This window comes from Diaporthe citri (genome assembly GCF_014595645.1).
Source record: "Diaporthe citri strain NFHF-8-4 chromosome Unknown scaffold_4, whole genome shotgun sequence".
Classification (NCBI taxonomy): Eukaryota; Fungi; Ascomycota; class Sordariomycetes; order Diaporthales; family Diaporthaceae; genus Diaporthe; species Diaporthe citri.
In genome coordinates, this window is record NW_025064849.1 from 3,237,243 (window position 1) to 3,259,337 (window position 22,095).

The window sequence follows — 22,095 nt, forward strand, 5'->3', positions numbered from 1 at the left end:
TACCTCTACGCAATTGCGTTCTCGAAAAGGGTGTTTCCGTGGCCTTAGCGGCTGCTGAGCCGTCTTCCACAAGGTCCAGTGCGTGGACAACTGGGGTTGGTGTGGGAATCGTCGTGAGTGTGCTGGACGGGAGGAGTGTTGCCACTTTGGCGCTTGAGATCACTTCCTTTGAAAGCGGTGGCGGCAAGAGTGCTGCTTGTATAGGAAGCACATTTCTGAATTCCCTCTGACTGTCATGAAGCACCACTTTACTGCCTGTACGGCGTTGTCCAACACTTCCTCTCCCTCCTGTAATCGTATTCGGTTGAGATGTGCTTCCGCGCAAAATTTCTGAGGACGCTGACGGGTTGCTGGTCACGCATAAAGCAACACGAAGACAGGCTGTGAAGGCGTAGAACACGGGAAGACGATCTAACGTACGGAGAGTGAAACAGCCCCGGTGGCGAACAGCAGGTGTTAGGGGAACGTGAGCATCGTGTCACAGACATGTAAGTGACATCTGGACTGTCACAGTCACGACCGAGGTTTATGGTCAGACTCAATCGAGAAAATCAAACAAGCCATCGCCCAAATGTTGGGACGGAAACATGCAGATGCGAAGAGTGGTGGTGTGAAGTAAGCGGAGCGGCCTTTCAAAGGCGCCGGCTGATCCAGCTTGAACGAGAAATGCGAATTGCCGCTTTAGTGACAGCGCGCGATCGAGAAAGAACTTCTCCATGTGGGAATTGATGGGAACAATGCCCAACATCAGACCAACCTCGGGTTCTCGCAAGGGCCCGACTTCGATGTTCACCTTGGCAGTATCCAGACGGTCGTCTGTGCTTGGCCCAGAGTTCAACAGCCCTGGTCGGGTGTGGCTCGCAACGTGCTGCCCGGCCTCCTTGATATCTTCAGCCGCACCGGTCCCTCCCCGGCGCCTAGGAAAGTTTATCGTGGCAGCTGCAGTCGCGACGCATTGTCGGGACAAGTCGTCTTTCTCTAATTCCTGAAGTCGCCGCCCCGGCCGACCCGGCCTCTACCGCCAGCAAAGGTTGCATCTGGCGCCGCACTTTGCACCGGTTGCTGGAATCGCCCATGAAAGTCCAGTTGCTAAGAACCTCGACCGCGATGTTGTCCTCTGTTGGCTCTAGACCGTGGCTGTATGGTGCCAAAGCGCGTCTAGCGCGCGCTCGACTTGAGGCAACGCTCTGAGGGACTAAGGGGGATTTTCCTGGACCTGCGTTGTGTCAGATCCCGTCACAGTCTGTGTTGGTGCATGGCGCCCGTAAAGCAAAGCTCGGCAGTGTACAAGGCCCAAATCAGGGCGGCAGGACCAAAGTTGGAGCAGCATGTTGGCCCGGGTGCCATGAAACAAATCAGCACGGTTGACATGAGCAGAGTTCAGGACTTCGGGGCGACGTCGAGAATAAGTTCGGGTTCGTTTGGGGGGCTGACTAAGCCCTGGGCGATAAACCACTGGGCCCGGCTTTGTTCGTCTCCTCTCAATTCGTCCTCGTTTGACGATAAGTGCGTGGAAGCAAATGCCCCGAAAGTCTTCCCGAGCGAGCTGGCGTCTTCATCAATGGTTTGTGCTGGGGCCTAGGCAACGCGGACTCAACCACTTGTGACAGTTTATTAAGCTTTCATGGCCTCTGACATTTGACTGGCGCACTTGTGGTGATGCCAGTTGTGGGCCGCTTTCCAACGCACAGCCTTCTAGCCCCTTCGACTGGCCTCCGCAATTGTGGTGTCTTGCCGATTGATCGCCCGACCTTCCCGGCTGCTTCCCCATGTCCGGCCCGAAAGAGGTGACCACTGGGGCTCGGTGGTCGGATCCACTACACACTGACCGTGACGGCGAGTTTTGATGGCACGCTGCACATGTCATGAAGTTTGAATCTTTAGTACACAACTCTGTTCTCACTACTCTGTTCTCACTACTCTGTTCTCACTACTCTGTTCTCACTACTCTGTTCTCACTACTCTGTTCTCACTACTCTGTTCTCACTACTCTGTTCTCACTACTCTGTTCTCACTACTCTGTTCACGGCTTTTTTTCTCATTCCTATACAAGCTTACTAATATCTCCAAAGTCAACCGAGTCGCTGTAGAAAACGTGTGAAAAAGTAGCAAGGCCGAATTCGATTTCTTAGGTACTGTTTTTCTTCGTTGTCTCGCAGCAGGACCATTTCACAAGGAGGATATGCTTAGTGAGCCCGAACAAGTTAGCTCCTGAGACCAAATGGTATTGAAATGCCACGCAAACCATACAGCAATGGATTTGCAATCGGTCTAAGTAATTCTTGAAGTTTTACCAAAGTCCGCGGATTTCATGACAATCGTGTAGATTTCCCTGCACAATGGACCTACCACTAAATACCCTACCTAGATGGAAACGCACCCATGAATGTGCGATGAAGTGCGCGACTGTCGTCCCCAGTCAACGTCGGAATCTGCCGAGAGTCGGAACGTTCCGTTGGTAGCCTTGAGTTGCTACTGCTTTCACGTCAACATTTAATTGATTTTCGCGAACTATAATATGACCCCCAAAAGCACAGAGGACCCGAGGGTGTGGTTGAGGATGAAAATAGGAGCATCGCATTCTGCCCACTCCGAATGACATCGAGGCATGAGCTATTCTTGTCAGTTGGGGTTTGACGATTATTAGACAGTACAGTGTCCAGGGTCCAGCGAGAAAATTATGGACAAGGAAGCCACGATAAGATTCCTATGCCGCAAAGTCATGAGTCGCCGCATAGTTAGTGGCGCCTCTGCCCCCATGCAGTGCTCAGGGAGCCGAGATGCAGCCCACATGGGTTGGCACATGGGTTGGAAATGGGCAGGATACTATTTGCCGCTAGCCGCGGGAGCAATGCCCCCTTTTGGTCCTCGCGCCCATGACAATGGCACCCTGAGCATACGTGATCTTCCGGCGACGCAAAGCTTGGCATTGTCCCCACGGGGCTGATCTATCATCTTCGGACTGACGACTGAATGAGTGCAGGGCTGTGGATCAATGCGACATGGATCGCGGGTCCCAACGAACGAACGCCTGGATGAAGGACGCCGTGGTTCATGGGCAGTAGCGAGTTCGCCATGGAGTATAAGATGACAGCTTCTCGGCGGGTCTTTGAACGCATCTCCTGTCTTCATCACTGTCTCCCCAACTTTCGTTAATTGTTTTCTCCTATTTCCAGCTCTTGCTGTACATAATTCATCATGCCTTCGTTCAAGACGTTATGCCTCACCACGGCAGCCGCACTCATTCCCTTCAGCGCTGCTCTGGACGAGGCGACATATCCATTCCAACCGCCAACAGACACAGACGTCCGAGCACCCTGCCCGGGTCTCAACGCCCTTGCCAACCACGGAATGCTACCCCGTGACGGCAAAGGCATCGACATCGAGATGCTCACGGACGCAGCGTACAAGGGCTTCACCATCGCCGGCGACGCCACGCAGGTGTTCGGAAGCTTGGCCTTCCAGACGTCCACGACTGGCAACGCATCGACGTTCAATCTGGACGATCTCAAGCAGCACAACCCACACGTCCTCGAGCACGATGGGTCAATGTCGAGAAATGACTCGTACTGGGGCGACAACCTCTCGTTCAATGACCAGGCTTGGGCAAGGACTCTGGAGAACTGGGGAGACAATGACGTTATCACCGTGAGTCGGTTTCTGTGATTAAGGGGTTCTGGATCTATGCTAACAATGTTGGGTGGTTAGTTCGCAGTAGCCGCGGCTGAAAGGACAGCACGCTTTGCATATGGCGCCGCCACGAATCCTGAGTTCGATGCTAGCTCTGCCCAGACGACCTCGCTGCTGGAGTACTCGTTGATCCTGTCTGCATTTGGGGACTTGGTCGAAGGCAACGCAAACGCCACGTTCATCAAGTACCTCTTTGAGAAGGAAAGACTGCCAATTGAGCTTGGATGGCAGCCACCAACTTCCAACATGACGATTGCCGGTGCGCAGGCCATGGCGGCCAAAATAGCTGTGTTGCTGTAAGAAGGCGCGGACGATTGTTTAAAAGACGGATAACGCATAATTAATTAACATGATACCCGTGCGTGGTCGAAATCTCTGATGATGACAAGATTACCGTAGCAGCAGAGCCTTGTTGTCTAGCATAGACAATATGAATCTCTCCAGACAGCACCCCATAGAAGTGATTCCACACGATTCAAAAGACTTGACGCCTTGTGGTACTTTGACGCGGTCCATGCCCACGTGAACGTGCAATGATCCTCTGACAGCACGTTGTATGAATCAGAGGCCTCCATTTTCAAGTGCGACCTCAATTGAGTGCAAGTAGTGTCAGTAAGCTCTTGCTTCTTAGTTTCTTCGGACTCGAAGGCTCTCCTGCATATCGAATTGCTTTTCCTATGATGATGAGCACAAAGTTTCGAAGGGTGTGGGTGTGACGTAAGAACGCTTGGGCCGGCAGGTAAGAGCAATTTCATTGACCTCGTAGTATTCAGAATGGATTCAATACCGCCTCTTTCGAACCAGATGTCTGGCATCTGCCAAACTTTTCTCTGCTCGCATTTGACTTTCTCCCATTCCTTCTTCGAAACGCTAAGGTGGAGAACACTGTCTCAAAGGCTCACTCCATGACAGTCAAAGTGTGCACAAATCTCAATTTCCCCCCTTCAACCCGGAACTCATGACTGTCCGGGTTTGACACGAAGCTCAAGAAGACATCCACCTCTCCGACCTCCTCATCGATGATGTATCTCCTGTCAGTCAAGTTAATGTTGTTTGGCACGCCGACATTGCAGGAATCCGTGGCAGCCCCCTTGCCGGTGTACGCGCCACCCTCCAGTCTGGCACAGGGCGTGCCCCACGGCACGACCACGCTCTTGTCCCTGAAGTAGTCGAGGTACGCGTCCGCGGCAACCTGAATTGTCTTCCTTGAATCTCTCTTGTCGGCCGCGATAGGGCCCCAGTCCTCCCGGGATGCCCAGTACAGGGTCCCCGTGGCGTTGAAGAGCCAGTCACCCTGGTCTGTCACGATGGTGTCGATCTTGGAAATGGTCTGCGGAGTGGTGTTGGACAGGTACAGCTGAGTGCCGATGACGTACTGGTGCGCTGAGTTGGCAACGATCAGCTCGGCATACGAGGCGCATTGAGTTGTGTCGAGCGTAGTGCGGTTGTGGTCGATTTTCAGGGCCTGGCTGAGGATTCCGCTCGAAATGGTGGCGGCCTTGAAGTTTTCCCTGTAATTGGTGCCATTGATAAGGCCAGCTATTGGGGTAAGAGACCCGGATGTCTGCGCTGCAATGTAGCCATTGGTGACATTCTGAAGGGTGGCACGGTCGCAGGCTGCTGAAGCAGGCTCAATGGTACCGATGAGCAGGGCCGCAACGTGAAGGTAAGACCAAGTCTGCATAATGATTATATGTGAGTGTGTAAATACTTGAAGAATTGCCAAGTATTCACAAAAGCCATGATGAGGAACTTCCCCGGGTTTATATCACCGAGAGTCAACCCATCCACCGGACTGAAGTCATTGGGCAATCTCCAATCCGCTCTGCCTTCAAGCCTGTCGAGCATGGCACTTGGGGGAGGTTTCTGGCTAAATGAGTGCGGGCTGTATGTAACTATAATATCAATAAATTCCGTTGTTCTTGTTTGGGATCGGCAGTTCTCTGCAGCCATTCATAGGTTGTTCTGACATGGAGATCATCCGCGTGTTTTGAGATTGCTTTCAACTGGGCACCTATCGCAATATTCAATATCCAATGTAAAAGCTCCTATTGAACTATGTCGTAATCAATGTACTGGGAATTTATCGTGGTATCCGGCCATTTACTGCGCCTAGATGTGTTTGCAATCGACTGCGTGCTCGACGCTTTGTTGCTTCGTTCGGTCAAATGACGTGTTAATGTGTTACCACCACTTTGGAGTGCTGAAAATTTCGGTAGTCCCAGCCCAGTTTATATGAGAAATGATGCAACGGTTTCGGCTCTTGTCTAAAGAGTGCTGCTTGCAGAGTCCGTGTTACTGCATCGCAGATCTGGCCTCCGAGCCCCCTCAACCACGCCACTCCGATTGGCCATCCTTGGCCCTGCTGCGCTGGTATAATTGCAACAACATCCTGCCTGTGCAGTCTTCAGATTGCTCATGCGCTTCGTGCTGGCTTTCGTTAGATGGCGCTGCATGGGCTGATACGACGACTGGCGTGGAATGAAAAGCACTTGGTTTCAAAGGACAATGTAGTTAGCACTTGTGGGTATGAACTGTAGCCTTGACCCTTGATACCTGGGAATCTCGCACAGTCTACACTCTGCGGGACACCTAGATTGAGCAAAACAAAACGTGACACAGACGGAAGCATGGCGGTTAAGGCGAGGACTGAAAAGTTCAACTTCGCACTGGTTGGCATCCAACAGGCAGCACTGCAATGGCCACTCGCAGAAACTGAAATTTCCAGCAGGCCGACTTGGCTCAAATGATCGAGGGTCAACAAGTGGCAGTTGGTTGTCATCCCACGTGGAACTAACAGGCAGCCGAACTCAAGTGGACCAACACGTCAGACGTACAGGCTTCAAGTTCAGCCTAGAGCTGAGTCCACGTCAACCTGATATATTACGTTTTCATCTTGGTAATGTAACTTGGCGGTGAGTTCTGATCATTTTACCGCATAGATCTTAGATGAATGTTTTTTTTTTATATAGACAGTCCAACGGCCGGCCTCATGTTTGACATGAAAATTCACTTTCTATGGCCTATGGCTGCAGAAACTTTCGAAACAAGGCTTCGAGCCCAACAGTGAAACAACCAAGCTCGAGGACTTGATTACTCTCACTATTCAGTCACGAGCTCTGAAAGTCAACTGTCACAGAAGGGCATAGATTTCTTTAATATAACCTCTGTATTTGCCATCCTGAAGTCGGCAGAATATCCCAAAACTTTGTCATGGTCATTGCTTCTTTAATCACGATACATCAGGTCACATCGCAGACAGTGTGCCATAATCACACAAACAACATCAAATTACCAACGGTCTGTGTGAACTTTGTCACTATTTCAATTAAGGCTTACACAAAAAAAACAGAATCCACATCATGTCTCCGATTTCTACTAAGAGCGAACGCCAAATAGCTACAAAAGAATACCGAAAGCAGGACCAGCTTTTCATCATCAACTTGATCAAGGACCTTTCCGTTGAGGAGAACCCCGACAGGAAGCCACCAAACTTTCGCAGGGTGAATTCATGAAAAGATTTAATGACTTGGATGATGAGAGTAGGCGGCTAATGTACTCTGTGGTACGTAATTCTGTTCTGCTTCAAGTCAAACATTGTTGCTGTCTCTAACAGTTTGAAATTGTCTAGCGTGGTACATCAGAGCAATGTAGTGGGCCGGTTAGTGTTGTAGAATTGCTTCCCTTGGCTGCTCTGGCTGGGACGCTCCAAGGACTAAATTTTTGTCCCTTCATTTTAGATGCCAAGTCCAACTTCAGAGTCAGCGTACGCCCACCCAGCTTCCACAGTACGCCCACCCAGCTTCCAGCGTTGGCCCACCCAGTACAAGGAAATTGGCTGCACACGCTATAAAATATTGGTATTGTGGGGTTACTGATAAAGCATAGCTATAGCTATCCTAGAGGGGTCTTATAGCTACCCCTTTATTTGCAACTTAAAAGTTACTTCTACCCTTCTACCCTTCTACCCTCTGCCCCCTCGGCGCCCTCGCCCGCCCTCGCCGCCCTCGCCGCCCTCGCCGCCCTCGCCCGCCCTCTGCGCCCTCGCCGCCCTCGCCGCCCTCGCCGCCCTCGGCGCCCTGGGGCCCTCTGGGCGCCCTTGGGGGCTCTGGGCGCCCTGGGGGCTCTGGGCGCTCTGGGGCCCTCTGGGCGCTCTGGGGCCCTCTGGGCGCTCTGGGGGCTCTGGGGGCTCTGGGGGCTTCTGGGGGCTCTGGGCTTTTTAGGCTTGTATTTTTAAAGTATTGCTTAAATTAGAAAATAGCTACCCTAGCTTCTTATATGCGGGGTAAACTTAGAGAAAAGTACCTAGTCTTATTAATATAATACTAAGAAAAGGAAGTACTGGGTGGGCCAACGCTGGAAGCTGGGTGGGCGTACTGTGGAAGCTGGGTGGGCGTACGCTGACTCCCAACTTCGTGCCAAGTACTACAAATGGTCAGATACACTCCGCTCAAACCAAGCCTTCCTCTCGATTCCCATGTCTAAAAGTGCCTTCGGCGCTACGTATTCCTATCCCTTTCCCTGAACTGCACCCAAGGCCCATGCTTCTCTGCCCCGAAACAATCAATAATCGCGTAATTCCCCACCTCATCAACCCCCTGCTCCTCCCGTCCAGGCATCAGCCTCATGTCATAGCTCCAAAGCAACGAGCACAGCGCAAGCGTGATCTCGAGATACGCCAACTTCATCCCAATGCACTGCCTTGCACCAATACTGAAAGGACAAAACGCCGACTGCGCCTTCTTCACCGCCTCAGCGCCAACACTGTCCACCAGCCACCGCTCGGGCTTGTACGCCAGCGGATCGGGGTAGTATTCCTTGTTCCGATGGATAGCGTACGGCGAGACAGCAAGCTCGACGCCTGCAGGGAAGGTCTGTCCGTCTGTCTCCAGGCCGCCGGGCCGGACCTGGCGCATGAGCGGTGCGGGCGCGGGCGGTGCGAGGCGGATGGCCTCGTCGATGCAGGCGCGGAGGTACTTGGACTCTTCGAGCCTCGGGCCGGGGACAATCTCACCCGCGCTGGCGAACATGGACCGGATCTCCGCCTTTGCGCGGTCCAGACAGCGGGCGTTGTGCGCAAGGAAGAAGGTGGTGGCCGCGATGGCGGTGCCGGTGCTGTCGCCGCCCGCGTTGACCAGCAGGCTCGACTCGGACGCCAGCGTGCGGGCGTCGACGGGGCCGCCGGTCTGGGCATCTGGCGCGTCGAGGATGAAGCGGAAGAAGTCGTGCAGCGTCTTGTCGTCTTGCCGGTCGACACGGCGCTGCAGCATGGCACTGGAAAAGGCGCGGATGCGGGCACGCCACTGGTCGAGCTGCGGGTAGAGCCAGCGGTCGATGCCGGAGGTGAGCAGCCATGGTTCGAAGCAGCAGGCGTAGCGGAGACGGGTGGACAGAGGGACTGCTTGGAGGATCCAGCGGTGCTCGTCCGAGGTGGAGAGACCGAATGGGTTGCTGAAAGACAACGTGCCCATGACATCGTTGGTCAAATAGACAGCCCAGTCGGCCATGTCGCGAGGTGCGCTCCAGCCATCTTCGGAATCGGTGGCCTCTACTAGATTTGGCATCCAGGTATGGAGGACGTTGAGGATCTTGGGCTCGAGGTGCTTCATAGAGGCGGAGGTGAAGCCCCTGTTCAGGACCGCTCGTTTTCGCTTGTGGTCGTCACTGTCGATGACTGTGTTCGTGGCGGGATGCTGAGGGTCTGCGGAGAAGTAGTAGTACCATTCTGCCTTGATGGTATTGCAGCCAAAGCCATAGATCTGATCAAGCGCCCCTGCCGAGTTTGTGGACAGACGATTGGGGCCAAATCGCACGAAAGTTCCTGCTTGACATGTCAGCGTAGGAGCGTAGGAATTTGTTGCTTAAAGAATTCGCAGCATACCATGTTTCTCATGCAAGGCTGCCAAAGTGTGGGAAAGGTCGCCTCTCACGGCATGATATGCCACCCAAAGATCAGTGTGTCGTGCCAAGAATGGCCCTGGGTATTTTGCCAGTGGATGTCGCCGGGCCAGGACCACGAAGCGCACCACCAGCACTATGACCGCGAGCCCAGCAGCGAGGGTAGGCAGCATGTGTGTCATGGTGTTGGATATAACAACTGTACTCCATGAGGACGACCGAGGCATCTGAGGTCTCAACACCTCAGTTAGCATTGGCGGAAGCTGGGCGCCGGACAGGTGAGTGTCCCGAGTGCCGACCCATCCAGGGTCGTGCCAAAGTCAGGTCCATTCCGCAGCGATGCTCATCACATCTCAGCACAATGCTGATCAGCCAATGACCTGACGACAGCTCTACCCTCCCCGGCCTCTATGACGATGGTGAGAGCTGTGCAAAAGGCCTAGGATGGAAGAGGAAGGCAGGTGAATGCAGCACAAGTAATGTCCACGGCACGGAGAAGAGTCGGGCGTTGCAGCGCCGATCGCGTGTTCGCGCTAGGCAGTTGTCAACGCTTCTATCTTTAGTTGCCTAGACGAGCCTTACGGGGCAGCCATGCAAGGTATCATTGCCAATTTGGTCTTGCTGCTGCTGTCTATGCTGTCTTCTCTACAAGACGTATCTGAACGTGGTATTTTCCCGGTCCGTCATATCCTCCCAATTCTCACGGGCCTCGGCCTCGTTCCTTTCGCCGTTCACGCCGTTCGCGCCGTATTCCCTGTCACGCCTTGCATTCTCCCACCTGTAATAAAGCATGAGGACGACGGAGACAAGGGCACCGGAGCAGACGGTGGCCATGATGGTGATCTTGGCGGGGATATACTGCGGCGCATCGCGAGCCTGGAAAGTCTGAGGCCCGATGACATTGCCAAGATTAAAAGCACAGGCGGCGAGAGCTGTGACGATGGGCCGCTTCGTGTTGCCAGCAATATTTGCGGCCACCCAGCTGTACATGATAGGTGTCACGGCGACGTTGAACTGGATCAGCAGGACGCCTGCAAGGACACCGGACTTGGTGCGGACGAAAGACATGAGAGCCCCAGCTAGGGCAGACGGGATGGCTGCGATGCAGATGAAGAGCCAGCGCTGCTTGATGAAGCGGGCTCCGATGCCTGCGAGGAGAACGGCGGCGATGGTGATGCAGCCGGAGGGGACGTTAAGGATGGTAGACTGCTTTGAGCTGTAGCCGATGTTCCTGAGCAGCGTTGCGGAAAAGCTGGTGCCGACGCCAGCATTGACAACAAGCTACGTGCGGTATAAGCAGTGTCCTGAAAGGGCCAAATAGGGTTCGAACTCACCGCAACCTCCATAACGAAGAGTAAGTACACTTGTGGGTCAAGGAAGACCTCAAGCACTTGCGATGCTTTGAACTGGTGATTGACCACACCGGTCTTGTTGCCTGCCACATGCTCCAGAAGAGCGACCTTCTCCGACTTCGAGATCCACTTGGCCGTCATTGGGTTCTCTGGCAAGAAGATGTAGGTCGCAACGCCGACAATGACAGTGCACAGTCCCAGGGCGATAAACATGATCCGCCAATTTGCTATGGAAACCGTGTTGTTTCTAACGAACTGGAAGCCGAAGGAAGTGAGTGCGCCGATGATCTGACCAACTCCTACGCCGCAGTACCAGATGCTGAACCGCAGGGGCTGCTCCTGCCTCGAGTACCATTGACTGCTAATGAGGATCAAGCAAGGCCCAACGGCAGCTTCGAAGATACCGAGGAAGATTCTCGCGACCAAGAGAGTGTGGTAATCGTGTACTCCTGCTACGGCAGCAGTCGCGATGCCCCACAGGAATACATTGGCCGACAGCCACTTGGTGGCAGAGACTTTGCTGAGGACAAGTCCTGTGACACACGTCAGTGGGCTGGAGGAGGAACTCGCACGGGTCCTTACCAGTGGGAACCTCAGCTACGAGCAGAGCAACGTAGGTAAAGGTGTTGGCATTGGCAAAGTCGTTGCCCTTGAGCCCAAGGTCGTGGTTTAGACTCATGACAGCAGCATAGTTGAGCAGCACCTTGTCAAGAAACTGCGCGACAAAACACATGAACATGATTGGGACGATGTGCATGTCGACTCGTCGTCGCAACGCTTTCAGGTCGACATTGGAGGCCTCGGGCTCGGCCTCTCGGTTTTGTGCAATGAAAACGAAGGCCTTGTCCATTCCTGAATTCGAGGCACCAATGGTCTTCTCCATAGGCGGCGGGGAGCCCAGAGGCTTCTCCATGTTGGTGTTGATTCACGAGCACGGTGCGCAAGAGGATGTTGAGAGCGAGGGTGATGCCTCAAGTAAACACAATTGTGTCCGCCCCATCTGCAAACTGCCGCAAACCCGTGTCATGCCGCCACGCGCATCGGTCTTTGAGATTGGCAACTTCGCCCAAGTCTAAGCTTGTGGCAGAAGTCGATGATGCCACGAGTGAGAATTTCGGACTTTGCAGGAAGTCCCTCCCGCTGTGGTGTGTCCGACAAGGGGTCAATCTCGTTCGTGGCAGATCGACAGGGTGCGCAGCCAATGTAGAGGGGCGTAAGCAAGCCGTGTTCTTCAACAGACATTTAGTGCGGCACGGTGACGATCGCCGAGACGAATGTGCTGGGCTGATATAGGGTACTACCCTCCATTATACCGCGCCCCTCGCTTCCTGCTCTAGCCAAGTGGTCTTCGAGCTTCTTCTGCTTCCTCAGACCTGCGATACCGGTAGCCATCTGGGTCTTCCATTGCCGCTGGGAAAGACAGCTGCTGAGTAATATGGTCTCGCAGGCATGTCATCGCAAGAGGAACGGGAGTGATATATACTGCAGTGGTTACGAGCGGGGTTTCAGCTTATCATCAGAGAATTGGGAACGGCGCCTTCGAGTGGTTTTCAAGAGGAGGAATTGCTGACACATTATGCGAGAGAATCCCAGCCCTTTGCAATTCTTTAAGTGGGCTACAAAATGGATTGACTTTGGTGCGGTGTTCCTGTTTGGGCTGTATACAATTGATTCAGTTGGTTTTGGTTTTGGATCCAGGGGCTACGCAGTCCGGAGCAGCTGCCACAGAATCAGTCCCGCGTCTGCCATCTCATTACTGTCTTCATATCTGCAGCCGGTCAGCCGGTGTGTCCCTTTGACCGCAGGAAATGCATGAGGGTGCGTACCGGACAAAAACCTCGGCCCAGACCGATACCCAAATCACGAGAGGAGCACATATTGTAACGAGAGGCTGATATAGGTATGAGACTTGTGTCGGTGTTATCCGGCTCACTGGGTTCGATCTCAAGGAGATGTTCTCGGTATACTCTAAGTTGTACCAGAAGCTGCTGTTGATGAAAGTGTCTATGTTGACGTTTTCCTAAGATACCTCGTGCGATGTCTCCGAGAAACTCTACCGTTCGGGTGTTGTACATTTTCCCAGAGACAAACACACTCACATAAATCTCAGTCCCTCACGATTAGCTTCACCACAACAGATGGGCCTAAGTCTTCCTCTTCACCAAGCCCTTCCAGAAGTCAAAGCTATTCTCATCACTCTGCAGCGTCCACACGCGCCCGGTGACCCTCCCGTCCAGCCCGATCTCCTGCGCCCTCAGCAGGCCCCAGTCCCTCGTGATGCCGACGACCCTGGCCCGCACCCCGCCCTCGGCCTCGAGCGTGACCTCCTGGCCCGAGTGCAGCCACGCGCCGTAGTACCGCTCCTCCATCTCCCTGGTGAACCCGGCGCGGACGAACTCGCGGTACAGGGTCTCGAGCCTGGTGACGATGCGGGCGAGCAGCCGCTCGATGCGGAAGGGCGGTAGGTTGTGCCGCTTGGAGAAGGCCGTCAGGATGTGGTCGAGCGAGGTGGTCGGCTTCCCGTTGGTGGTGTTGATGCCGATGCCCACCACCATCTGGTAGTTGCCGTTGCTGTATGCGCAGTTGGTCAGGATGCCACCGATCTTGACATAGTTCGCCTTCAGCCCGTCCTTTCCGCCTGAGGCGCCGCCAGCGGTGGTGCTGTACGGGTCCGCCGGGTCCTGCGCGTAGATGTCGTTGGGCCACTTGAGCTTGACGGGCAGGTCGGCGTACTGGCCGTTCGGGTTGCCGTCGTAGCTGCGGACCGCCTCGGCAATGGCGATGGCCGCCAGGTACTGGATGAAGACCACGGGACGGTTGGCGCTGATGTGCGCCGGGTGGTTGATGACGGTCGAGAAGATCATGCAGCCCGGCGGGGCGATCCACACGTTGGTGCCGCGCCCGCGCCCCGCGACCTGCGTCGTCGCCGCCAGGGTGAAGCCCGTCGGCAGCTTGGAGAGGAGCTTCGGGTTCTTCTCGAGCAGTGTGTTGGTGCTGGTGACGACCTCGCCGTACATGAGGGAATCGCCCCACTCGTAGGACTCGGTCTCACGGCGCCGGAATTCTTGCAGCGAAGAGTAGTAATCGTGGTGGTTGAAGTATGGCGTCTCCTTGGGCTCCGGCCAGGAGGTCTCATGTGGAACGATGGTCTTGAGCACCTTGTTGTAGTCGATAAGGCCATCAATTCCAGTTGCCCTGGCAGGATCGTATTTGGCTGCATTACCGTCTTTGTCATCGACGTGGGCTGATTGGAGTGCGTCACGAAGATCATTTACAGACCAACGGGAGTCTGGATGCTCAATGTGGAAGGTGTCGTTTCCATCCTTAATTATTTCCTCGTTCTTTTCGTCTTTGGTGATTATATCGCTGAACGAGGTGACAAGACCGGCCGCCTCTTGAGGGTCCAGGGCCGAAAGGTGAAGTTTGGACAGGGACGGCACCGACGAGCCCTCATGGCTGACCTGGAGACCGAGCTTGGTCAGGCAAGCCTTGAGAAAATTGGTCCGATGGTCGTCGTCCTCGGCCAAAGACTTGATTAGCTCATCATAGCCGTCAATATCGGGGTGTTGTTCGAGATTAACCGCTGCGAACTCCGGGTGAGGCCCAGTGAGAATGATGCCTCCATTCCCAATCTTGCGGTAGACAACAGCAGCCTTCCCTGCGCCCCCGTCCACGTCCAGGTCGTCTTCGAAGCTGGCCAAGACCTCCACGCCCTCGTCCTTCATGGTGGCAGCACCGACAAAGACACCGCCGCCGTTGTAATACGACCTGAAGGTCTCGGGCGACTCGCCTGCGCCAGCAAGAGCATCCTTGTGGACTCTGACCCTGACTGACCTCGCGCCGCTCTCACTGGCATACTTGAAGCCCTTGAATGCGCCACCCCTGCAGGTCCCCGGGAAAAACTTGAGCTCCCGGCTGCCAATGACCTCCATGGCCTTGTCCGGGTGGCCGACCTCGAACTCGCAGCGGGCGCAGCCGTAGTAGCCGCCGGCGCAGAAGCCGAGGTAAGCTCCGCCGAGGCGACGGACAAAGTCAGTGATGACGCGGTTACCAGGGCCATTGAGCACGCGGCAGTAGTTGAGGTCTGCACCGCCAGGGATGACTAGGAGGGCTGCAGTGGGCGGCCATGGCTCCTTGAGGAGGGCGGACTCGGTCAGGGCGATGACTGCATAGTTGGGGGACAGCAGGCGGCGCAGGGTGTAGATACACTGCCTGACCGAGGCGACGGTTGTGCCGGTGCCTGGGGAATACGTCAGTTCTGAGATGATGGTGATGACCATGCAAGAAAGTAAAGAGTGGGCATCAAACCTGTGTAGACCAGGACGTTCAGTTTCCGTTGTGGTGCCATGGTCGGGTTCCCCTCGGGTTAGGTCAAGGGAGTGAGTGACTGGTCTGACCTGCGCTGAGAGATGATCTCCTCTGACTGTGGCACCACCAAAAATCGAGACACAATTCCTCTCTCAACACACTAATACACTCCGACCTCAGGATGGGCAGCAACACGTCAAAAGAGGAGGCCAATGCTGCCGTGGAGCAGCCAATGGAGGAAGACGATGAGCCAGATGAGTGGTGAGTCAAGTTTATCCTTTCAACGAGGCCTGCTGAGGCATTTCTTCAGACGGAGGCCAAGCCGTCCACCAGCCGGACTTTTGGAATCTCGCGTCTCTCTCTCAGACGATCCCTATGGCGATCCAATCCCAACTGCCGCGAAAATTCCACTAACATTCAGCCTTGCTGCAGGGACAAGCGCATATTCAGCACAGGCTGTGCAGGTAATCACGATTCGTCCCTTTCGGAAGCAATGCCGAAGAGTACCATTTGTCCGGAAGGCTGACACAGACGGACCCATTGGCAGACGAAAACATGAAGATGACCGACTGCTACTTTGAGAAGAAGGACTGGAGGCAATGCAAGGACGAAGCAAGTTGACCCCATAGTATTATCGTCGCGAAGAGATGATTTGCTAACCTCGTTCCACGTTGAATTGCTTCAGATGGAGACCTTCAAACGCTGTTGGAAAGCCCACGGCAACGACCAGAGGACGTCGACGCAGGATGCTGACAAGACTGCCAAATAAACTAAGACATGAACCAGTTTGCCAGATGCAAACCAAATGCAAATAATCAAATCTCCTCTCACAACGTCATATTCTCTTAATTCTTTCCCAAATCACCAACGCAAGAACGTGCAAGAGTGACCAGAAACCTCATGCAGATGAAGCCAAAGCCCGGTCAACCATTGCAAAAACGGGTCGATGATGCGCCAGATCCCCTGATCCCCTGCACGCTCTGGACCTCAGGACCCCTGCTGCCTGGCCAGCCGCTGCGTCCAAGCTCCCACGTCGCCTCCACTCTGCACCAACCTCCAAAAACTTCCCGTCGTCTCGAGACCTCCCGTCTTCCTCTATCTATCACGCCTACCCTACCTAGGCACTTAGTCCTGTAGGCCACCATCTCTCTTCCAGCACCACAGATCCCATCCGCCATGACACGAATAATATCATCGGCCATGCGCCCACTACGGCTCAATGGCAGCCGTGCCCTCCGCCTAGGCGCCACAGCAGAGCCCGCACATGCGCTGCCGTTCGAGGCACGCAGAGCCGCCACCACATCCACAAGGTCGACAGCAGCCCCAGCCTCGAAGCCCCCACCGACCCAGTCACCCTATAAGCGATCAGCGACAACGACGGCAAGCAGCAGCAGTAGTAACAGCTCGGCAGCAAAGCCCAGCGCCTCCTCCTCCCCAGCCGCCAAGAACACCAACACACCCTTCGCTGAGTCCCAGACCAATCCTGTCCCGTCTGCGCCATACTCGCGGCCCCAGGGCGTGAACCCCATTCCCGAGGCCTCGACGGCCTTCTCGCAGACGGCCAACGGCGGCGCGAGCGACCTCGCCTTCGCCTCGCCCCCGGGCGGCGGCAACGGCATCGACTGGTCCAGCTCGTTCCACGGGCTGTCCACGATCCCCTTCTCCCCCGAGGTCGCCGCCGTGCTCATGAAGCCCATCCCCTTCGAGGACGTCGAGATAAAGCCCGACGGCATCATCTACCTGCCCGAGATCAAGTACCGCCGCATCCTGAACCAGGCCTTCGGCCCGGGCGGCTGGGGCATGGCGCCCCGGGGTGAGCTGATGGTCGGCGAGAGGGTCGTCACGAGGGAGTACGCGCTGCTTGTGCACGGGCGGTAAGTGAACACCCTTAAATTCAGATGTCCCCCGGCCCCGCGCTCCAGGGGCAAAATATACCCCAAATTCACAGACACGAGGGCTGACGTTCGACCTTGTCACTTCCAGATTCATAGCACAGGCCCGCGGCGAGTGCCAGTTCTTCGCCGACGACGGAATAGCCACCGCCGGCGAGGGCTGCAAGTCCAACGCCCTGATGCGCTGCTGCAAGGACCTGGGCATCGCGTCCGAGCTATGGGACCCTCGTTACATCCGCGACTTCAAGAAGAAGTGGGCGCAGGAGATCTGGGTCGAGCACGTCGTCACCAAGAAGAAGAGGCAGACCTGGGTGCGCAAGGGTGACGACCCGGCATATCCCTTTAAGAGGAGCTAAGTGAGGATGTTGGGTTGGTATATCAGTCCTTTGGGGTGGGAATCTTGGAAGAACATCGCTGGGCAGAGGGATGGCCTGCGCGCCAGTCAATTCTGAGACATGAGTGTTGGCAAAGTGTGGCACGTTGTCGGAAGATACCCTGCGCAAAGCGAGCACACGTAGAGAAGAGATGTAAGGGACCAGAGTGCAGAAGTTGGTCGGTCCTCTTTGTACAAAACAGACAGTGCGGTGGAGCAGCAGTAAACTGGGGCCTCCGATATACGCCCCTCTAGAGACGAACGGTAAAATCAGGATGAAGACCACAGATGTGGTCAGCATGCAGCAAGTCTCAGAATCGAGACCCAACAGTTGCAATGGGTGGGTTGCCTTGCTAAAGTCTACCGGATGATCATGTTATATCGTAAACCGGATCCCTCTTCCTGTACAATAAAAACCCCACAGAACGCCACAAACTGATAGCACAGAGCTGTCTACTCAGACTTATTCTTCCCAGCGTCCGACGACGACGCGCTCCACGCCCAGGGCAACCAAGACCCGCCCGATGGAGCCGGCGTCGCCTGTGCCGAATCCTGCGTGTTGTTGTCCTCGGCGCCGCTCTCGGCGTCGATCTTCTCAAAGTCAACCTCGCTACGGCTCTTGCTCAGGCCGCCCGTGCTCTTCCCGCTAGACGACGTCGTCGGCCTTTCGATGCTGGCGCCGCCGGGCTGAAGCCCCTCGAGGTTGATCTCCTGCTCGCCGGCCGGAGTCGTCGCTGTCCCGGACTTCAGCTGCGCGGCCTCGCGGTCGAGCGCGCTGAGGACGTAGTTCAGCCTCTCGCGCTGCGCGGCGAGGAAGCTCATCTTGTCTGCGTTGCCCTGGATGCTGGGCGGCACGAGCGTCCCGGACGCGGAGAGGTCGCCCGTGGGGAACGCCCCGACGCCGGGTCCCCTCGACGCGGAGGCCGCCTTCCTGCCCGTGTCCGCTGCACTGCTGTCCGATGCGACGACGGCCGCCGTGGCCGCGTTGACGGCGTTCGAGAGGAAGTTGTAGAAGTCCTGACCCGTGGTGCTGCCGGCGTTACCGGACCACTGGGCCTGCGGGAGCTGGAACCTGTCGAGCAGGGCCTGGGTGTAGCTGCGCGGGCGCTGCGACGCGGGTACGTTGCTCTCGGCCTGCTGGGCGGCCGGGTTCGGCGGCAGCCCGAGGACTTGGGTCCTAAAAGCCTCGATGGCACGCTTGAGGTAGGCGATTCCGGCGGCCTTCATCTTGTCGTGGGTGTTGGCGATAAGCTCCTCGATCTGGGTTTCATTTTCCTCTAGGTACGGGTGGATGTAGGTTGTGTATATGACGCGCGCGCCTTGGGTCTGGGGGAGTACGAGGTAGAGGAGGAAAAGCAGGCGGATGTAGGAGTACAGTGGGATCCTGTGCACAACAGCCTGTTAGAATCTCTCAAATCACTACAAGGGGTCTCCAAGTCTTCCAGGGCACGCACCATACGAGGAACCATTCTGTCCAGCTCTCAACAAGGAGGGCGCATGCCAGCACGACCCAGTACATGAGCCATGGCGTCAGCTGGGCCGGATCGGAGGTCTTGAGCGCCTTGTAGGAGGCGAAGAGGGGGAAGAGGAAGGAGGTGATGGACGACAGGAGTTTCGCGAATATGTCGAACATGGTCACTGATCATGAACGCCAGTGATGGGGCTATAGGATGGTCTCCAGATGCGAGTCGATGTCGAGGGGAGCGACGGAGGGGAGATAGATCAACAATCCAAAGGGACCCCAAACGGGTGGAGGGGCGCGTTCATGGGACGTGGGGCTCGTCCACGGACCCGTCAGCGGCACGAGGACAAAGCAGCTGCCCTGGACCCTGCCTGCAGCTCGTGGAACGCGGGGGACGTGGGCCGCCTGAAGCCGTTTTCTGTTATTTGTGTGCTGTGTTTCTGTTGATTCTCTTTCCCAGACAAATAGTCTATGCTTCTGTCTCAGTTTTCATGGTCAGCGCACACTGGCTTGCTCTGTAGATCCTGTTGACTGTCATGCTTGCAGTCATCATAACATCTGGCGCACGGATAACATCAAGTGGAAAGAGATGGGGTCTCACCTGCATCCGGCGAATCCCACTTAGCGCGTGCCTTCCCGCCTGTGCTGGGAGCAATCGATAAGCCCAGGTACGTCATGCGTCGTGTGCCCGGCTCACCCGCAGGTCCATTCGTCGTGCTGAGACAGGGATCTTAATTGCCTTATACGTGCTTCTGTCACCAGGAGGACTAGAGAGTCATGAACTTTGGTTGAACAATCCCATCTGGAAGACAACGAATGATTGCTGAGAATTTATCCTCGGCCATCTCATGAGGACACATCTCCCCGGCTGTCCATCAATGCCTTTAATGACGCGTCTTGTCACTGGTTGAAGTAGCGCCTGGCCCGGGCTTCTCCCCAGGCACCGAGCAAATATCAATGACAAGCAGGCACCGCACAAGCGCAACTGGACGTGGCCTCCGAGCTTACTTGCAAGGCAGCAATAATTACGTGTTCTTCTTTATGATAAATCCCGCGGTATTCAGGTGCTTACTGCCATGGAAAGCCATTATCCCGCTCACTTGTTTTGGGCAAAGTGCCTCGTGTCTGCCAGTCTTGTGATGGTGGTGAAAAATCAACAGACGAGAGGCACTTTGCGAATCGTTCTGGGTTGAGTAACATGAAGAGAGCATTTCGCGAAACGAAGAGAAAAGGCATGAGGTGGCAATGTACAACTCTGGGTGACTGGTCAGAGCCGCATGGCACACTGAGACTCCATTTAAGTCGACTCACTTTGCAGAACCCATGGTGACATATATCCTCTGTATACTGCTAATACCTTCACGGAGATATGTATATAGAGCTTCTAAGCACCAATTTGGTGAGGCCAGACTCGTGTCTAGCCCCCGGCATTGCCATGAGAGGCACCCATTTCCATGGTAAGCTCAACTCACGAGTTGATCATTCTGTTTCACCAAGTAGAGACGATCTTGTTGGTAGGTCTCTCGTACGTACGGTATTCGTATGGGTAAGCAATCGTTTATTGGTGTTGTTCTGGCTAAGTTCTGAGAGGCTACGTGCCTCGTAGGGGATAACTAAAGTAGCCATTCTAGTACGAGGGTCGTACTTGCCAACAGATCTGAAAAAGTGTGCTTGAGCGGACAGGAGCCGCAGTTGAGCCCTAGTTAAGGACAATCCCTATGGCTGATGTGAGAGACCTGTGCCCTCGGCTTTGCCTTTTGGAAGGATAAGACCAAACAACATGAAAACCATACACCAGACCCAATATTCCCGCCCTTCCTACCTCATAACAACATGGAACCGTATCTAGGTTCGGCCTCGATTGCGTTTGCGAACGCGAGACTGGCAGAGTGTCCAAATAACTCTATGTGAACAAGCCCATTCTCTCGTGATGTAATCTCCACCGTCTACGAATGAAGGTTTCCTGCAAAACTCGATCGGGCCGAGATTTTGCGGTGAATATTGGTAAACATATAAAGGCCTCCAGCGAAATCGACCCAGAGAGCCGAGAGAAGTAGAACCCCCTGGTAGATTTGTCCATTTTCGGTGAAACTCCGCAAACCTATCAATAGCCGTCTCCATATCTTCGGCTGGGATCTCGAACGTAAAGCTGCAGTCTCCCAGAAGGTCGCACGATGGACCGCTGTGGGGAGGTCCGTGGAAGGGCTCTGCGAAGTGTACTGTGAGGCTGCGGATGTGTAGGAAGAACCGCAGGATCGGGTGTTTATAAGAAGGGCATTCGTAGACTTTGCCCCAGGAAAGCAGCCACCGGACCGTGTATTGTCCCTCGCTGTCAGCCTTCATGCCTGTTTCAGCGCTCCGGGGCTCCTGCTTATACCACTTTAACGCCACGGACTGGTAACTATCAACAGCGATGTTCTGAATCATGTTGAGGCCGTCGAGGTCCTCCAGGGCGAATGAAAGAGGTCCAAGGAGGCAGTGGTGGTCCACAAGAAACACGTCGTCTTCTGCATTCCACCAGAAGCCACCATCGTTCCCATTCTTGAAGACGAATGCTCCGCAGCGAAGTATGAAATTCCGACTCTCTTGGCAAATCTGTGACAGGATCGGCTGCCTTGGTTGACCCTCCAATGCGAGGCGAGGATCGCTTCCGTTTCTGGTTCGTACACTGAGAACTCTCCGACCAGGGAGCAGCAGTTGCCAGATCATGAGGCGGATCTCGGGTGGCAGACTGAAAAGACTGATAGGCGCCTCCGCGCCCGTGCCGACGAAACTTTCGCGATTCGAGGTTGCTGTGTCGCTCGGGGCCGAGGCTCTCTGGTCCCCGGAAGGGGTGGCTGTATCAGTGTAGCCGCTCGCCATTGTTTAGGGAGGGCGAGGGAGGTACTTCAAGACAACCAAGTGTGATCTTCAGTTAACGAATACGTGAGATTGAAGCTCTCGAAAGTGAATACTGGTGATGGGCAGGAAACGCGTTACAGTGAAGATGGTTGCCTGCATGTGTCAGACGAGAGGTCCGCGACAGGGATATTGAAGGTTGCCTGATTGGTGGGGCATTAGACACAGTGTGGCGCTCTCACATATTCTCACTCCGAATGGAAAGTAAAGACGTGTCTGGCC

The 22,095-nt window shown here is 55.0% G+C and overlaps 8 protein-coding genes across 8 annotated transcripts; 3 read left to right on the forward strand and 5 right to left on the reverse strand.

Moving 5' to 3' along the window:
• Nucleotides 1-3,198: 3,198 nt before the first annotated feature.
• INS49_010052 (uncharacterized protein) lies at nucleotides 3,199-3,990 on the forward strand (the record flags this gene model as incomplete). Its single annotated transcript, XM_043170778.1, has 2 exons — nucleotides 3,199-3,648; nucleotides 3,709-3,990. The coding sequence occupies 2 exons, from the start codon at nucleotides 3,199-3,201 to the stop codon at nucleotides 3,988-3,990; spliced, it is 732 nt and encodes a 243-aa protein (XP_043025343.1).
• A 598-nt stretch (nucleotides 3,991-4,588) lies between these two features.
• On the reverse strand, nucleotides 4,589-5,374 carry INS49_010053 (uncharacterized protein; the record flags this gene model as incomplete). The annotated part of the gene is made up of 1 exon (XM_043170779.1): nucleotides 4,589-5,374. The coding sequence occupies one exon, from the start codon at nucleotides 5,372-5,374 to the stop codon at nucleotides 4,589-4,591; it is 786 nt and encodes a 261-aa protein (XP_043025344.1).
• Nucleotides 5,375-7,654: 2,280 nt separating this feature from the next.
• INS49_010054 (uncharacterized protein) lies at nucleotides 7,655-9,770 on the reverse strand (the record flags this gene model as incomplete). The annotated part of the gene is made up of 3 exons (XM_043170780.1): nucleotides 7,655-7,900; nucleotides 8,277-9,511; nucleotides 9,572-9,770. The coding sequence occupies 3 exons, from the start codon at nucleotides 9,768-9,770 to the stop codon at nucleotides 7,655-7,657; spliced, it is 1,680 nt and encodes a 559-aa protein (XP_043025345.1).
• A 463-nt stretch (nucleotides 9,771-10,233) lies between these two features.
• On the reverse strand, nucleotides 10,234-11,853 carry INS49_010055 (uncharacterized protein; the record flags this gene model as incomplete). The annotated part of the gene is made up of 3 exons (XM_043170781.1): nucleotides 10,234-10,869; nucleotides 10,923-11,473; nucleotides 11,523-11,853. 3 exons carry the CDS (start codon nucleotides 11,851-11,853, stop codon nucleotides 10,234-10,236), a joined length of 1,518 nt encoding a protein of 505 aa, XP_043025346.1.
• A 1,231-nt stretch (nucleotides 11,854-13,084) lies between these two features.
• INS49_010056 (uncharacterized protein) lies at nucleotides 13,085-15,288 on the reverse strand (the record flags this gene model as incomplete). The annotated part of the gene is made up of 2 exons (XM_043170782.1): nucleotides 13,085-15,180; nucleotides 15,249-15,288. 2 exons carry the CDS (start codon nucleotides 15,286-15,288, stop codon nucleotides 13,085-13,087), a joined length of 2,136 nt encoding a protein of 711 aa, XP_043025347.1.
• A 141-nt stretch (nucleotides 15,289-15,429) lies between these two features.
• On the forward strand, nucleotides 15,430-15,869 carry INS49_010057 (uncharacterized protein; the record flags this gene model as incomplete). Its single annotated transcript, XM_043170783.1, has 3 exons — nucleotides 15,430-15,509; nucleotides 15,681-15,712; nucleotides 15,796-15,869. 3 exons carry the CDS (start codon nucleotides 15,430-15,432, stop codon nucleotides 15,867-15,869), a joined length of 186 nt encoding a protein of 61 aa, XP_043025348.1.
• A 555-nt stretch (nucleotides 15,870-16,424) lies between these two features.
• INS49_010058 (uncharacterized protein) lies at nucleotides 16,425-17,496 on the forward strand (the record flags this gene model as incomplete). The annotated part of the gene is made up of 2 exons (XM_043170784.1): nucleotides 16,425-17,122; nucleotides 17,232-17,496. 2 exons carry the CDS (start codon nucleotides 16,425-16,427, stop codon nucleotides 17,494-17,496), a joined length of 963 nt encoding a protein of 320 aa, XP_043025349.1.
• Nucleotides 17,497-17,966: 470 nt separating this feature from the next.
• INS49_010059 (uncharacterized protein) lies at nucleotides 17,967-21,837 on the reverse strand (the record flags this gene model as incomplete). The annotated part of the gene is made up of 3 exons (XM_043170785.1): nucleotides 17,967-18,897; nucleotides 18,968-19,151; nucleotides 21,036-21,837. 3 exons carry the CDS (start codon nucleotides 21,835-21,837, stop codon nucleotides 17,967-17,969), a joined length of 1,917 nt encoding a protein of 638 aa, XP_043025350.1.
• Between the last annotated feature and the right edge of the window lie 258 nt (nucleotides 21,838-22,095).